Source organism: Amia ocellicauda, chromosome 19 (assembly GCF_036373705.1).
Source record: "Amia ocellicauda isolate fAmiCal2 chromosome 19, fAmiCal2.hap1, whole genome shotgun sequence".
Taxonomy (NCBI): domain Eukaryota; kingdom Metazoa; phylum Chordata; class Actinopteri; order Amiiformes; family Amiidae; genus Amia; species Amia ocellicauda.
Window position 1 is genome coordinate 11,864,837 of NC_089868.1, and position 17,096 is coordinate 11,881,932.

At 37.9% G+C, this 17,096-nt stretch overlaps 1 protein-coding gene across 1 annotated transcript in view; it reads right to left on the minus strand.

Annotated features, from left to right (window-relative positions):
* Nucleotides 1–344: 344 nt before the first annotated feature.
* The window catches only part of col24a1 (collagen type XXIV alpha 1), a 111,986-nt gene continuing 95,234 nt past the window's right edge, over nt 345–17,096 (minus strand). Inside the window, exons 46-60 of the mRNA XM_066691927.1 lie at nt 16,266–16,319; nt 14,193–14,300; nt 11,399–11,506; nt 10,665–10,772; nt 9,613–9,666; nt 9,117–9,179; nt 8,948–9,001; nt 8,163–8,198; nt 6,925–6,960; nt 6,565–6,591; nt 6,088–6,153; nt 5,107–5,275; nt 4,883–4,992; nt 3,116–3,331; nt 345–2,308 (exon numbers count right to left, since the gene is read on the minus strand). Coding sequence (XP_066548024.1) covers nt 2,162–2,308; nt 3,116–3,331; nt 4,883–4,992; nt 5,107–5,275; nt 6,088–6,153; nt 6,565–6,591; nt 6,925–6,960; nt 8,163–8,198; nt 8,948–9,001; nt 9,117–9,179; nt 9,613–9,666; nt 10,665–10,772; nt 11,399–11,506; nt 14,193–14,300; nt 16,266–16,319 — 1,356 coding nt within the window. The 3' untranslated portion in view covers nt 345–2,161. The remainder of the gene's footprint in view (nt 2,309–3,115; nt 3,332–4,882; nt 4,993–5,106; nt 5,276–6,087; nt 6,154–6,564; nt 6,592–6,924; nt 6,961–8,162; nt 8,199–8,947; nt 9,002–9,116; nt 9,180–9,612; nt 9,667–10,664; nt 10,773–11,398; nt 11,507–14,192; nt 14,301–16,265; nt 16,320–17,096) is intronic.

Genomic DNA, 17,096 nt, shown 5'->3' on the forward strand with positions numbered 1-17,096 from the left:
GACTTGATAATAATGACTTGAATCTGGTGAATTTGTAGTTTTTCCACTTTCCAGGAAAGAACTTACCCAGAAATCCTGAAGCAGCTTTTGACATCCACCATCACTTGGTAAATTTTACATTTTAAAGTTGAAAAAGTTAAAATGTTGGTATCAATAGTATTTACATACTATAGTAGCATGTAAAGTGCATAAAACCATCATTTAAGACATTATGCAGGTTACACTATTCAAAATAATTTTGGTGAAAAAAACAAAACAGTGGTAGAGAATTAGAAAGCCTTATAAAGAAACCAAAACCAAACATTGTGTCACGAACAAAGTGTACAAAAACATTTCTCTGAGTATTTTTTTTTCTTTAGGGATTAGGAACATGTTTATTTTCTTTTATTTTGACATATTTTATATTTACAGAAGGCAATTACCTTTATTTTCCCCTCCAAAGCATCTATATACGTATATTCCTATTGATGTCACAGAAAGTCAGAAATGTGATAATGTAAATTTGTTCAGTTCCAGCTTATGCTAGCTGCCAGTTTCTTAAACAAAAACAACAATTGGGTATATACAGTCAAAAGTATTGGCACCTTTCACTTACAAAATAGTTATTCGCTAATTCATGTAGTTTAATTAATATATACTGTATACACAGCTCTGGAAAAAATTAAGAGAATACTACACTCCAAGTTCAGAAATCAATGTTAAGTGGTCTCTTAATTTTTTCCAGAGCTGTATATATAACAATACCAATTCTACCAAATATACCAAATCTATATTTCAGAACACAGTCATCCTAGCAGGTGCAACTGCATTGAAATAGTTAAGACTTAAGTATTTGAATTGAATTTACCCAAAGTATTTATTAGTACTCAGTAATCTGGAAATATTTATTAGTACCCAAGTGATTTAATCAGTGTGACGTAAATACATTTGTTATTAAATTAGGCCTACTGAACAATATTGATTAAATTATGCAAATTTGTGAATAATACTGTTTCAAATGGGGGGTGTCAACATTTTCTTTGACTGCATATAGATATAAATGCAGTTTTTCAACTGAATGGGACTTTTTAATACACCACTTGGGTAAAACAGGGCAGAATTTACCAGGGTACAGTAAATGATATAAATAAACAAACCTTATAATGTCAAAATATACACAGGAAAAGAATGCTTGGATGCCATTGAGGATTACTTTAATATCCACAATAAAAATATCAAGCTAAAATCCTAAAAAATGAAGTTGCTCTACAACATTACTTCCATTCGCTATAACGTGTCCTATCTACAAGCACCACGGATGATAAGCCACTTTGGATGGCACTTCCAAAAAACAAAAAAAATAAAAATAAAAATAAAAATTATAATTGACATATGTAATTTATCAACATAAAAGTTCTTATAAATAAAAGTCTGTACTGAAATAAATGATCATAATGATTTCAAATAAGTACTTTTACAACAGAAAAAGCTCTTGATGTAACCAGTACATACAACTTGAAATAAACAACAAAAAATACAATTAAACATGTTCAAAAACACAAGCACCTTTAAATACTCAAAGAACCTGCGTTAAAAAAAGAATGATAAGGCAACACATGTAAGAGGTAGAGCACCATCTGTTAAGATGTAAATTTCCAAAGTGGACAATAGGTTCTGATTGAGAGAAAACAAAAAAAAAGATTGATGCAGTAATCATTTTCACACTTCTGCACAAGCTATTGCACTTTCAGGAGAGTTTGTGTCTGCAGTGCTCTTAAAGTTCGACACCAGCTTTCTCTGCTACAGCTGGGGGGGTGATAGACACGTGCCTTTCAGGGTTCGATACGCAGATCATTTTTCCAGGAAATTATTATCAAGAAGCACCGTTTTAACATATAAAAATTACGCGTGTGTGTGTGTGTGTGTGATACATATTAGTATATACTGTGGTCCTGGGCTTTCTTGAGTTAGATATCTTCCCCTCTTGACCGAGTTCTTCTTGAGAAGTCCATTTCCTTTTGACATTTCCTCGTGGTTTCTCCACCGCTCCCTTTAGGGATGAAATGGACAGCGCAGGCCTGTGAAAACGCAGCCTCTCGACAGGGCTGCTAGGTTTCAGGTGGTTGCTTCTTTTCACGCCTGAGGGTGGGCAGAGGTTGGGGCGGGCGCTCCGTGGCAGCTCTCATATGAAGCAGACGGGCCCCACCTCGATCTGGTACTGCTGCCCCGCCTTGAGGTGAGGGAGCCGCAGAATCTCCACGATGGGAAGTTGGGTGCTGTCCTGAGATTGAAAGAAGAAGCGTGACTGGTGCCAGCTGCCGTCCTGAATCTGGGAGAGGCGGAGAGACAGAGAGAGAGAGAGAGAGAGAGAGAGAGAGAGAGAGAGAGAGAGAGCGAGTGAGTGAGAGAGTTATAGAGAGATGGAGGGAGAGAGAGAGGAAGCTAGCCACTTGTGTAGACACCTCCAAAAGCTAAAATCACCTTTTTTTCTGCCCCCTTTATTTAATGAATTGACTTGACAGAGTCTGGTTAATAGCTGGAAGTTATTGTAAGACATAATAACTACAATACAAATAGAGTAGAAACAGCTTTACCCATGATATTTTATTTGGTGATGAAAATAACAAACTCATCCTATAATTTCATAGCATTTCCAATCAAAACTAGGCGTCTAAAATCCCATAAGGTTGCTTGATTTGAATATGGTAATATATGGTCATTTCCGTCCAAGCCTCTACCAAAACATGTTTTATTGTAATAATAATATATTTGGTTTATATGACACTAAAAACCTTGCCAAGGATGTCAAGGATGTTTAAACTGTTTTCTTTTAAATTGTCAGTACTCCACTAGTGTTTACTTCTGCTTGTTCTTTCAGGAAAAAGAAAAAAAAAGCTTATGAAAAGATTCCAATGAACTGAATGTGAGGAGATTTATTGGATTTATTTGAGTGTGTTCTGAAAGTCTCTGGTATGCAATGAGTTTCAAAGGACCCCCACCCCCAAATACTCTGAATAAGTTCTGAGCACATAAAGTACACAACATGTCGCAGCCTTATTAAGTGAATTAACTCCTTTTTTCGGTTTTGCAAGAGATTTCGAATTCCAAAGTGCAGAGACAAAGACTTGCTTATTACCTTGCATTCATCTAGTAGCACATGTGGTTCAAGTAATTTGTTTGCCTCGAACATCTGTCCATTCCATCCCTTGAATCGAACAGATTTCCTCTGGCGTCCCACGTCTGTGCTGTTCCACACAGGAGTGTTCAGACAATGGATTGTTATGGAGTGTGTGGCTTCCATGTTCAGCAAGTGGAGAAATTTCATCTGGACTTTTCCAATGCCAAACTCCATCTGCACAGTCGCCAGAGACAGAAGTCACGGTTACAAAGCAAGAATCGAGCAGGGTTTTTTAATTAAACAAAGGCGTGATGGCATGCCAACTCCAGTTGAATAAGCTGAACTTCTAACAAGGTTTCCCAGTCATGGCATGGAATAAATCACAACATCAACCAACCAGCTAATAAACAAATTACAAACCCAGTGCTTGATGGTGGATTTCCATTAGGTCGACGGGTGCAGTCTCTGGCAACCAAAAAGCCAGCGTCAAGTAGGGTTTGTAATTTGGTGTTGGTGGTTAATTCAGGCCTATGTCATTAAGCATGGTTCTGGAATTACTTCATATCTAAAACCAGAAGTTAAACCCATAATGGAAACCAACAGTAAATAACAAGTTTTTATAAGAAAATAAACTCCAAGAATAGATCTAAGGATCCACTTAAAAACAAGCATCTTTTCCCAGAGCCAAGTCAACATTTATTTGGAAATAAAGCCGCTTTTTAAATTATCATCATCATGATCATCATCATTTTCTCCACTTCTGTTGTGAATTCCGTTTATAGGTCATTTTGAAGTAGTCACAACTGTTTTAGATCTTCACAGTCAAGCCATTAAAAAGGCATGTGTGGAAATGTGGAAAGAGGCTTAAAGACTTTGCAAAATAGACTCCCTATTGCTCAAGAAACTGTGACAGTGTGTCTCTTATTGAATGACATTTGAGATAAGCAGTTCTCAGAGGTGAAGAAAGCTACAAATATAGCCTTAGTATTCCTAAAATAGAGTATTTGTACACGTGAATTAGTACAAACAGCAAAGAAAGTGAAATGTGATAAGAGCATCTCCAAAATGTAGATTTACACAGCCATATAGCAATATTTAAAACATTTGCCAACAATAACCCTGACCTTTCCATCTACCTGTCAGCACTATGAGATAATTGAACATAAATTGTTACTATCTTGAGAACAAAGTTAATTTGGGCTGGTGAAAAGGCATGCATACCGAGGATGTTTAAAAAAACACCTGACACAGCAAGTCACGTTTTTCTTTTATATAATTTATCTATTGCGACAATATTACCATTAATAACTTGAGAGTTGTATTTCAATAGGCAGGATGTTGTTAGGAATGATGTATTTCTATACTTTATACTGCTTTCTAATAGGGAATGTAGAATGTGCTATGTTAGTATAATCTGTGTTATGTTGATTCAACAGTTGACATTTACTGCACCTACGAAGGGAGAGGAAAAGAAGCCCACAATGCAGTTCTGTTCTGTATGTTGTTGTTTATGCATGTAATGAATTGCATTTCAGGTTCTAGTTTCTCTTTTAAGATTCTCATTGTTCCTAACTATTCATATGCATTGACCATGAATGAAATATGGAATGAATGAATATACATGAATATACAAGAAAAAGCCTGTGAAGGCAAGCAGTTATACACCTTCATAATTGTTTTCCATTGATCTGAAAGGAGAATCCTTGCTTCTTTAGATTCACTGCTCTGTGGAAATTGGATACACAAATACATTAACTCTGCTTCTCTCTTTCATAATCGTGTTACCTTGGCTGTTGAGATGGGGTGGACGCAGGTCTGGCCTCCAGCTGTGAAGTTGCAGAAAACCTCAATGGCATCGGAGGGACATCCTAGATTGGGGTCGATCCAGAACTTCCCTACAGCCCCCCATTATAAAAAAAAAAAAGCACACGTACACAATAAGCATGGAACACACTAAACTGTGCCGAAGAGAAGGAGAGGTGGGGGAGAGAGGATGACTTTCTGCTTACCGTCGGACAACTTCTGTTCACAGTTGAGCAAGTCTCGGCAGATTCGCGCCGGGTTGTCTCGAGTGCCCAGAGGGTTCTTTATGCTCTGCATTAGATTGCTTAGGTAGTGGAGAGTCTTGAAGATCTCAGTACTCTGATCATGCAAGGCCATTTCAGTGTTTTGGTAGCTCTGTGGCGTGTTATTAGCATTAGCACACACGTAGGCGGACCAGCAACATGCATTTTGAGTGGGGAAAACCAAGCGAGGAAAAAAACAGAAGACGAGAACCCCCAACCGCACCAAACCCCCCGTGCCGACAGGCCCACAGCATGCATCAATGGAACCCCACACCGAAGTTAATCGGAAGATGTGCAAATCCAGTGTTCAGATTCAAGTCAAAGGTAACCAAGGAAACAAATAACAGGCAAACAAACACACACAAAATAACCGTGTCCATTAGTAATAAGGCATTTTATTTGGGGAGGAAGATAAACAGCCGCCAGCAGTTGTTAAGAGTTCATGTTTTGCAAAGATAAAAGAGTTCCAGATATTTATGAACAGTGGGCCAAATAAAATAGGAAAAAAGAAAGAACAAACGGCAGAATGATATTAATACATGTTGCAATATGTTGTGTCCCAGTATTTATTATAATATATAAAATTAGATTTCATGGGCCAATAATTTCTATAGAACATATGGTAGAAATCTTCTCATGTTTCACTAGTTTTATAACTTTTGTGTCAAGGGATATCAATACAAGATTTTCTTAGGTTATAATCTAATATTGGTCAGTGTGTGTCTACCAGAGTAAAACATTCCCTAATACCACTGATTTGTCATGTCTGTTTCTTTAGGTTAAATTTTTTATATCCATTTTGTTTTACCATAAAACTACTTTCATACTAAGACATTGACAGGTGCACAACAGAATGTCAGATCTGTTTTAAACCATTATTATCCTTGACTTGGCATTAAAGCATAAGGGGAATAATTCAGTTACCTCCACCCTCAGGGCTGCGTTGGATTCAATCAAAGCCTGGATGGCTGCATTGATATCCATTTGTTTCTGCAGAAGTTGAGGAAGAGATAACATTTAAACAAGAGGAAAAAGAGCCCAGATATATTTTCTGTGCGTCACAAATAGAGGATACATTATAAATGAAATTACTGCTCTGAAGGGAATAGCCCTTAGTGCTTTTTTAGTCATTTATTCAATTTATTCCTTTTCCCTTTCTCTGTCTCTTAGCCTTACTTTACCATGGCAACCTGCAACTGAAAAAAGGATATTAAAGCCTTCTCCTCTGTCTTTTTATGTCCGAGCCAGTTACTTTACTTGACAATCTAACCCAAACAGGATGGTGAATTATTCATCCAAAGCACATACTGCCACTGCTTCCCCCTTCCGCTCTCTGACATTGCCGGTCCAAAGTACGTCTTTTCAAATTAAAATCAGAAACCCCTTGGTAAAGGAGCTTACCATCGGGCCTGGAGCGCCGGGGGGACCCTGAAAAATGAAGACGGGGAAAATCAGAGACAACGAGAAAGTAAAACTCTGCTTTCCCTGGCTTTGCGTGGGAGAAAATATCTGGTTTTAGACGAATGTTAACTCAATCAGGACAGGGAACAGCAAGACAAATCATATTTCATGGCATATCTGAATGTAAACCGTTGAACGTCAAACACTGCGTGGTGGTTACATCTGCCGACATTTTAAGTGAAATCAAACTCAGGCACCTTGATTGTACATGGACATGTATCTTTCTTCCTCCATGAACATGTTAATTATTCCGTTTTTTGAAAGAAGAAAGAAAGAAGAAGATGTGCAAAGAAGACTTACAGGTGGTCCAGGATGCCCCGTTGGCCCTTGGGGACCCTGTGGGAGAATAAGGAAAAAGTGCAATCAAGAAATGACTGTTTGCTAGAAAATGATACAATTGATCAAAATTGCAATATAGAAAGATAAAAGAAACACAACAGGACGTGCAGGGTAGAGAAGAGTGTGGTATGTTTAATATCTTCTGATATTTTCTAATAAAACATGGATCCCAATGGGCCATTCAATACTTTAAGTGCAGGAGTAACTTTATACTAATCTCACAGTCATCTCACAGGTCCTTGTGTTATCTATTTATTTCTCATCAATATTTCTAATCAATTTTCTCCTTCCCTGTGGAGGTTTCTTTGAGGTGGCAGAAAATACTGTTCATCAGCCCACATTTATGGACCTGGTAGCTGGGTTTACTGTTGCAGGAATTTCCTGTCCTAAGGATCAAAATTCACTTTTACTCCAGTGCCGAGGAGTCAGAGCTCCACCTGCAGGCCTGCTGGCGAATGAGTTCATTAGGTTTCATAACTGTCCAGAGGGCACGATCGAGCAGATGTTTCCAATTCTGCTAAGGAGGAACATGTTGCAGACAAGGATGTACAGTTACATGGAATCTTATACTGTACGCAAAGCTTATGGATGCTTGGGTTTCCCCCAACTCTTCAGTGCTGCAGCCTCACAGGTCACAGAGCGTCTGCTTTTCAAACTCTCATAATATTATTCAGAACATCTCCCAGTCAGAAGGGTTTTCTCTACAGGGCGGATAAGCCAGTGCAAAGCATCTTGCATTGGGACCTGGTTTTCGGTTGACTGAATGGGGAGCACCTCAAAAACGGGATTGAATTGCACGCTTTATTTATCTAAGAATCAAATGAGGTTCATCAAAAGATTATCCTCTTATATAATGTAGGCAAGTAATACAACTTTTGAACAAAGCAGTGAAAGGGTTGATAACAACAAAATACACTTTGCTTTGAGCTTTTTCAGAAGTCTGTAAATCAGAAGGCATTTAATTCTGCGTGGCTGCAATTAATTGCAACACCCAGTTACATTCAACTAGTATTTTTATATCCTTCTCAATTCCCAGCATAACAATAGTTTGTGGTTCAATGACGTATTTATCTTTCCTTCATTCCATTTGTGTTTATTGCTAATCTTGACTGCAGTCGTTTCGTAATTATATCACTCAGATCTTCCCAGTAAGAACCTCCCAAAATATTTACACTGCCTTCCATTAAAAATCAACTTACCATTTCCCCACGGCTTCCTTTAGCACCTCTAAGCCCCTGTGAAGGAAAACATAAGACCACCTTAGACAGCTTCTTTACCTTCCCCGATCTTAATCAACCAACCTCAACTTTTCAACAACTTCTAGTCCCCTAAGGAGGCTCTGACACATACATCAATGTCTGTTTTTCCATTGCCGAATTCTAAAGTAGAGGCTCTCCTTTTTAATCCTCAGAACATGCTTCAAAAATGAATCCTCATGACAGAAACACAGAAATACAGATGTGTGATGCCTGGGAGCTTTGTTTTTAATGGTACAGTCTCTTCTTCATTGCCTTGGAAGTAAATGGTAATTTAAGATGCCTTCCTGTGAGAAGTAAACGCAGCACAGTTTATGTCCCAGTCCATTTCATTACAGGGTGAGAACACTTTGTCATTCTGTTTATCGCTCATTTGTAAATTAAATCCTCTTCTTCTCTCATTTCCTAAGCAATGGGTAAATGCATTGTTGTTTCTTTTACTAGAAATATAAATTAACAATGGAAGGCATTTAATATATCTGATTCCGGAAGATTTTAAGCCTTGCCTTAGTTTAATGGTTTGAAATGGTTTTCCCTAGTTATAACACTCAAATGTTAACTATACCTCTCTGTGCTTTGGCATTATTTCACTTTGCTTTACTACACTTTACTGAGGCTTAACCGTGGTATTTTATAGTATAGTGTATTTTACACTAAACCTTCTTAAGGGCATCTCTATTTGTGATCTGCCAGTTATGCAAATAAAGGAAAAGAGTGAAACAACTTACAGGCCTTCCAACTGGACCAATGAGCCCAATAGGACCAACTGGCCCACTGTATCCCTGGAAAGAGATTAACAGGAGAATTTATTAAGGCAAACATCCGAAAAAGACTATAAGAGTATAATAATAATAATAATAATAATAATAATAATAATAATAATAATAATAATCTTACCACAATACCAATAGGACCTTTTGGACCAGGTATACCAGCGAAACCCATGTCCCCATTTGGCCCCTTATTTAAATGAGAAATTATATATTAGAAAAGTGATCAGGAGTTATTGCAATGCAGTGTTCAGCACGTCTTCACTGATGTTTATAGAAGATTAAGCAAAAAGACCCAATTCAATACACTGAAGAGTCCTGAAGCAAAGCAAGCCTACTTTTCAGCACTGCTGTGGAGGTCAAAACATTGTGAGGTCTGAAATGGGGCTGAAACTTGCTCCCTGCTTCCGGAGAAATGGTAAAGATTATTCTTTCTTGCAAACAGTTTCATAAACTAGTCTTAAGGCAACTCCTATGACCTTACTAAAAAAAAAACCGGCATGTCCTCATAGTTCATAAGTTCTGATAGGTCTCTCACATAATCCTAAAGTGGACTACTTTGAAATTAGGTTTGAAACGAGGCTGCGCAGAAAGAATATCATATAATTATTAATCTAACCAACCTTTGGGCCTGGAAATCCTTGGAAGCCAAGTATACCTTGATTCCCTGGATCACCCTAGAGAAAAAAAATATAATTAAGGGAGAAGAATTAGCTTTTTCATTCTGTTCATGTAATAAACATCACAGAATGTGTGGGAAAAGGTTAAGTTTGATCAGAATCTCTTGGGTACCTCACTCCCTTTCACCAACAAGACACAGACATGTAAATCTCATTGAAATCAATCTCTGTCCTGCACGGCGAGGTTCACAGAACGGTGTCAACACTCTACCATCACCTTGTTCTACCATTGTTTTTTTTCCAGAAGGTATTTGGAAAGACACCAATCTTAACAAAAAGTGTTTTAAAAAACTCCTGTCCATAAATGTGGATTTTCTTCAAAAAAGCATTTTTTTTTTAATTATTTAACACAACGTATCAGTATCATAAGGAATGCCAGCACTCACCTTGGTCCCAACTGCAAGCTTTCATTACATAATAAACACAGCCAAAGGGAATGTTTCCATCCATCTTTTCACCAGATAATTTTTAACTCAAGTCGGAATGAAAAAAAGTGAACAAGTCCTGCATTCTTAAGAAAGTCAACCACACCGCAGTTTGGCCACTTCACCAGCGCTGCAACTGTATTCAGAAAACCCGAGACACAACTGGCTGTTGAAAAGCCTGGAGCGTCAACAACACATGGACAATATTCAAGAGAGTTTTGTGTCAAAAGGAACTGACAGTGTTTGTCTGTCTTTTGTCCACAGTTGGCGCACAGACGCAAAGCAGAGAAACTGAATTTGCTGGTGTGGGGATATGTCATTGCTGAGAGCTGATCTTCTTTGACACGGTGCCATCTGATATCATTTGTCCATCACTGTCAGGACACGAGCGCACTTGGGCACTGGGAGGAGTGCAAAATTTAAAGCGGTCAGTTTCACTTTGCTTGGTTTCAGTAAAAGATGGCATTATTTTAATCCTGTTAGCAATAGATGTATTTGTATATAGCAATAGATAAGATATTTATTGTGTATTCAGAAAACTAAAATCAATAAAGATGGTCTAGTACTCACTGGTTGGCCTTTGCTGCCTGGTTCTCCTTTCTTGCCCTGGTCTCCAGATGCCCCGGTCAGCCCCTTCTTTCCTGCAGTCCCTCTGTCCCCTGCCAGCCCCGGCTCCCCCTGAGAATCAACACAACCATCACAGAGATATACCACAGACATTTCGGAGCTATGAAAATTGCAGCAAGTATATGGGATTACCTCTGAGGTATATTTCAAGCTGTATAACATATTGATTTTTCTGAAGAATTAGTGCATAAAATGGCCAGCTTAAAGACTTACATGCGCATTGTGAGTTAGTCTGCATATTAATTCGCATCAATTCAACTTGTTGCCCCCTAAAGCGATCAGGAGTTCCAATTTAGTGTTGTAATGCTGTCCTTTTTAAAATTATGTTCATACTCTAGCATTCAAAGATTACTGAAGCAACTTGTTCACAATGAAACAATATATCTACATGCATGCCTGATGTGTGAGTCTGGACCTGAATTTCCCAAAGTGCGTAAGTCATTTAGTCATTAAATTAAATTAAGATCCTGTATGGAGGCTTTTGGCAGACCAAACCAATGATAAGCACTCAAGATAAACAAGTGTGTTACAGGAACTCATTAGAAAATCCTTTATAAACTTAAGAAAATCAGGGTCTTTGTCTCAGGTTTTGGGTGAAAAGAGCTCAATGCAATTACGGTTAGTTTAAATACCAACTGCAAGAGAAAGGTGACTTTGGATAAAGCGAGGACACATACCTTGGGCCCAGGAAGCCCTCTCTCTCCAGGACTTCCCACCAATCCAATTTCCCCTTGGGGGCCCGGAAGTCCTGCCTGTCCTATGAGTCCAGGAGTGCCACGCTGACCCTACAGGAGGGAGAGGAAAGGAAGATGAACAGGACTGTTACCTACATCAACAGGAAGCCCAGGAAGTCTCAAAAGCAGATTGTGAATTCACATATCAGCTATGGGTTAGGACATGTTAAAAAACAAATCCAAAAATCCATGTCAACCAAACAGAAAGCTGATGAATAAAACACCGAACCGATGCAGCTCTTCTGGCAGGTCTGAGCAGGAGGCTTTAATTTAGCTCTCTGTGACTTACAGGCGAGAAAGCAACGAAAAAGGAGGTGGCAATGACCTTGACGAATCAATAGAGCGTACCATTGTGGGGGCCATAATAGTGCCACACTATTGTGCTTGAAACATATACCACCCTGCTTGCAAACATTATTGAACATGAGTGATGACTGACATTTTCACATGATCCTCCTTCATACCCACAATCAACTACTGTTTCATTAACATGCCATCTGGCCAATGAAAACAAACCTGATCATAGCAGAGCACATACTGTTCTTGGCCTACAGTGTGCACACATGACAAAAACACTAGGAAGTGGCTTTACATTCAGAACCTCTGGTTAGCTGGAGTAAGTACTATAATTACTTTCCTTTTTAAATAAGACCTAGATTTGTGCAAGGAAAGTTATGAAGCAATTTGAATGTAGAAAGCAATCATGAACAAAAGTCAAAACAAGCTTAGGTGGTGCCATTACATTCTCTGTTGGCTACTGACTGATAGGTCCACCAACAGCCTTCTCACAGCAACAAGTTTCCAGATCCAGATTATCACAATCCTTCTTGGGAAATGCAGCAGAAGTAGGGAACCACTGGAAACAATGATTGGTTTGGCATTTTGGCTTCGAACAAACATATTTTGGAAACTCTTGGCATGGGGTGTGCAAGTATGAGATTGCAGAAGCACCCCTACAAGCCCATGACGCTGAGCTCTTTTCTCTGACAAAGACATTAAAAAATGGTCTTGTCTTGGCAAATACAAGCTGGGCACTGGAAGGCAGCTCCCAACACCCTCCCCTTTCTTGCCCGAACCAGTTTTCTTTTTTATATACTACTTGGGTTTCCTTCTATAAGAGAGGAGGGAAGGCCCATGCTGGCTCTATTTCTAGTCTCCATGTGAACGGCCTTTATGCCTGACCCTCTCTTCATCTCATTAGGATGTGAATAAAACACATTGTGGTTAGTCTGCTATTTCAGAACCAGCAAAATGAAGGCATTTAAGGATAACGATCGATGTTTCCCCTTTTGGGCTCTTTAAATGTGAGAGTTACCTATGCCGCAACACAAAGGGGCCCTTTATTGCATTCAGACGAATTATGTAACATAAAAAAGTGCACAGATACCCTACCCTACTCAAGACCATATACGCTCTGTTTGAAATCCTACCTTTAAAACGACTGTCTAGCCTTATTATATCAGATGATAACAAATTCATATTGAAATAATAGATCGTTGCAATTACATTTTCTACATAATAAAGGCCATTAAGTTTAATACACACCCATCGAGACAAATGAAAGGCAAATTGACTGGTGTTGTTCATATCTACAGCTCTCCTTTGATCTATGGATTACAGAGCGCTTTCATCTTGTAACTATAGTCAACGCGCACAGACATTCACTTGTTTTTCTAATCTGATTATTCTAATAATTATACCATTAAAAACATTAAGATATAGCATGATATACAGGGTTTAATTGCTTGTAAGATTTTTTTAACTTTTACATCTGTGCATAACTTGTTGGTGATCTGTAGGGATAGATGCATGTAAAATCAAATACGGCAATTAAGCTTTTCTTTTCAGGATTTGGGGCATGAGTATTTGACAGAGGATATTAATCTGAAGGATCTGCTAAGAGCGCGTTTCACATGACATCATATAATGATCAAATATGCCAATTGGCTCTGCTCTTGAAGATTAAGGAAATGTCAAAGCAACTGTGTGTCACATTCTCAATCCTGCAGAGTGAATACATGGAAAGAAAGGAGCTTTCGTATCTGGAACAGATGGAGACATCCATTAGAAGGTTGAATATCTTCTGTTGTCTTATATGTCTCTCAAAATGACGAATCACTCGGCATGTATAGTTTCTTTAGGCATAGTTTTGCTAAGTCTATGTTCTGTGTAATTTATTCTCCACATGTTGCATTTCAGTGGACCATTGCATTACAGGGTTCTTAAGAATTTACAAATCAGAATCATCTTAGCACAGTTGCTAAAACATTATAAAACAATTTATGTTGTGTTCATCTCCATCTAAAAAGACTGAAGCATATGGAAAATAATCAGATTTTTTGTTTTTCACAGCTTGGTTGTCACCTTTCCTTTACTACTAGTACAACAGTAGGCTAAACACCTTTCAAATAAATTATTCTCCTATTTAGTACATCAAATTCAAACTACAGCATCAGAGCAGCACATTTATCTGATCATCAGTGCTTGTATCCTATTGTAGCTGATTATAATTGACACTGTTGTACTGTACTGCTGTCTAGTGGCAGGAGAATGAAGGACAGTCAGCACAGCCTGACAGGAATTGAAGTTGAAGAATTACTTCCAAGATGGAGCAAAGACATTGAAAACAGAGCGAGTGGAAACTGAACAAGATAGCCAAGGTATTTTCTCATGTGTTGGAATGCATCCGTAGATCATTACATACCCAGAGATGTAAGTGAAAGGGTTAAATACGTACAATACGTCCAGGTTTCCCATGGAGTCCCGACTGCCCAGGATGTCCCGGAGGGCCTTCCAGTCCTGGGTATCCAGCTAGGCCTCTGGATCCTGGCTGACCTGTGAATCCCTAAAGACACCAATCACACATTGTGTAGCAGTGTTATTGAGCTCTACAACATTGTTAACAAGGCACTAGCCAGAAAACAAAATGGCGGACGTTCCATATTTATACCTGTCTTCCTGTGCCTGGATTTAAATATGGATTGGACAGCACTCTGCTACACACTGAACAGCAAAACAGTTCAAAGAAATCTGCTTCTTTGACAGGGCCAGACAGATTTATCTCATGATATTATTTGGAAAATGCAGTCTTAAATGCTTCGTTCCTACATCTTATTCTTAGGTGTCTTTAAGCTTGCCATTCTGGGCAAGGTGTTAAAAAAACTTAATCCTGTGTTCCAGCTGTGGTTTCTGAAGAACAGTTAAATCTGGCTCTCATTTGTAAGCATCAAAAGTTACAAAAAAACAAATATGGGGGACCGCTTGGCTGAATACTATGATGCAGTTGCGTTTTTGTTGTTTAATTGTGTTTAATTCTTAATGAATATGTTGTTTTTTTTATCTCATCTCACTTCAAACTGCCATAAAAAATATCCTCGTATTAATGATAATTCACAAATTTTAATCTAAAGTTTACCATTTATTTAGAAAACATTTTTGGTGGCAAGCTCTTCTAAAACATGTTCTAATATGAATTATTGTGTCTGTCTGCTCTCTTTCTGTACATTTTCCTGGCAACGTTTTCAGGGCTATGTTCTCCACAAACAGAGCTAGCTTTTAAGGGGTATAAAGGGTAACATTTATTTTAATTTAAACCAGGATTAAGATCTTTCTCCTAAAAAGGGATTATTCTTTGTCTATTTTGTAAACAGCCCCTAGGTGCTGTGCGATGTGAAAGGCACAGGATTGAAGTTTGACAGGTTGATATTAAAAGAGAGTACTGTTACATGTATTTACACCTTTTTAATGTTGCTTCAAATAGACTCACAGGCTGCACCAAATTAAAAATGAGGATTAAATGGCTTATTTTCACTAAACGCAACAAAATGCTTAACACATAATTTAAATCAAAGGCTTGATAGTGTTGACAGTTATTACTTTACGCCCAGTCACCATTAAACTTGAATTAAGTCTAAAGATAGATGTGTGGTCACCATTGAATTAATTACATTACAGAAGGTGGTGAATTGAAGAATGAACTTGCAGGCTAATCTATAAACACTTCTGCATTTTAACACACCTTGCTTTGCATTTAGTTTGAAAACACTGCTATCAGCATTGTCACTTTAATCTAAAACTGATTCCATTAATAAAATAAGAACAATTTCCTATCAAATAGTGAATAAGAAACAAATTTAACATCAATTTCAAACAGCTGGACAGTGAGCAATAAAGTTAAGTATTTGCACTGTGCATTGTTAACATCCTACAATGAAGGATTTAACATCTAATAAAAAGGAAAAGTCCACATGCTTCCAAAGAAATCACTCATCTCAGAAGAAAACGAAACATTGATATAAAATATTTTTGATTCACCAAGACTGAGACAATGACTCGAGAGCTTGAAATCAATGGTCTGTCATGGGTTAATAGTTTAGATAATGCAAATCTCTGTAAAAATAGACCCTATGAGTAATTTTTTTTTTTTTTTCATAAGTCAGAAAATTCCTCAATATTAAAACAACTCAAAGGATTAGATGTAAATCTTTCCAGAACAGAAATTCAGGGATGTAGTTATACACTGAATGCACTAACTCTCGTGGTAAAAATAATACCACCCTAAATGAGACATCAAGAACATATTCATTATATTTGCCAAGTGCTACCTGTCATGCAGATTAAGATATCCTGCAGTATATCACGCTGCGCTCTTGAATCCATATGCAAACACTCAGATTGAAAAGACCTCCTGCTTTTTATCAACTATCAGGATGGATCACCTTCGCACGGGAAAGCGCTGTGAAAACAAGCCATTGACAATATATCCCCTATTGTGATTTATCGCGGCATCAGATGTCCAGGTTCTACTCACTTCAATGCCAGGTTTCCCTACTAGGCCCCTGGCTCCTTTCTTTCCCAGCAGGCCCTGTAAACAGAAAGACAAGCCTAGTTATTGTTTGTAATATTAATATACAGAAGAACGTAACAAAATAAGCGATCACTGTCCACTTGTGAACACAGTAAAACAGACATTGTCCCATGTAATCCACATGATAATTCGATGGCGATCAGAAAAATACCTATCCAAGATACCTAAAGGGGCTATATGAACATGGTATATGGATTTATATAACTAAGTAGGTCCATCCAGGCAGACTATTTACAGTCTTTAAAGCAGCTACAGAAGGTTGTGTTTGCAAGGGAGAATGCAGGTACTTGACACATCCTACTTCTCTTTGGATGAACTCTCCGTGGCCTGCCACATGAAGCACAAACTTCTACCTGCACTCAACATGTGTATGCAATGGCCTGATTATATTCCAACTCTGCGCCAATCTAAATACATTCATATAAATCGCTGTGTATATCAGTCAACCTGTCTTAACATGGCCGGAAAATATGCAACACATTTAATCCTTATCTCTGGGTAGGAATACCATATTTTACCAAGACTTAAGTAAGTTTAACATTTAAATTGACATTGAAAAAAAAAAAACATTAATGTAAGGATTCTTATACAATTGATAGTCTTGATAGTCTATTGGTTATTCAGACCTAATATATATTGTTTAGTCATTGGTTTTGTTTAATATGTATGTTGGGCAGCTGTAGCTTTAGATGTTGTAAACTATACTTGGTTTTCCAGTAATATTTATGTGGGTGGCTGAGTGGACGTGTTGTATTTAAATTAAAATGTCAAAAA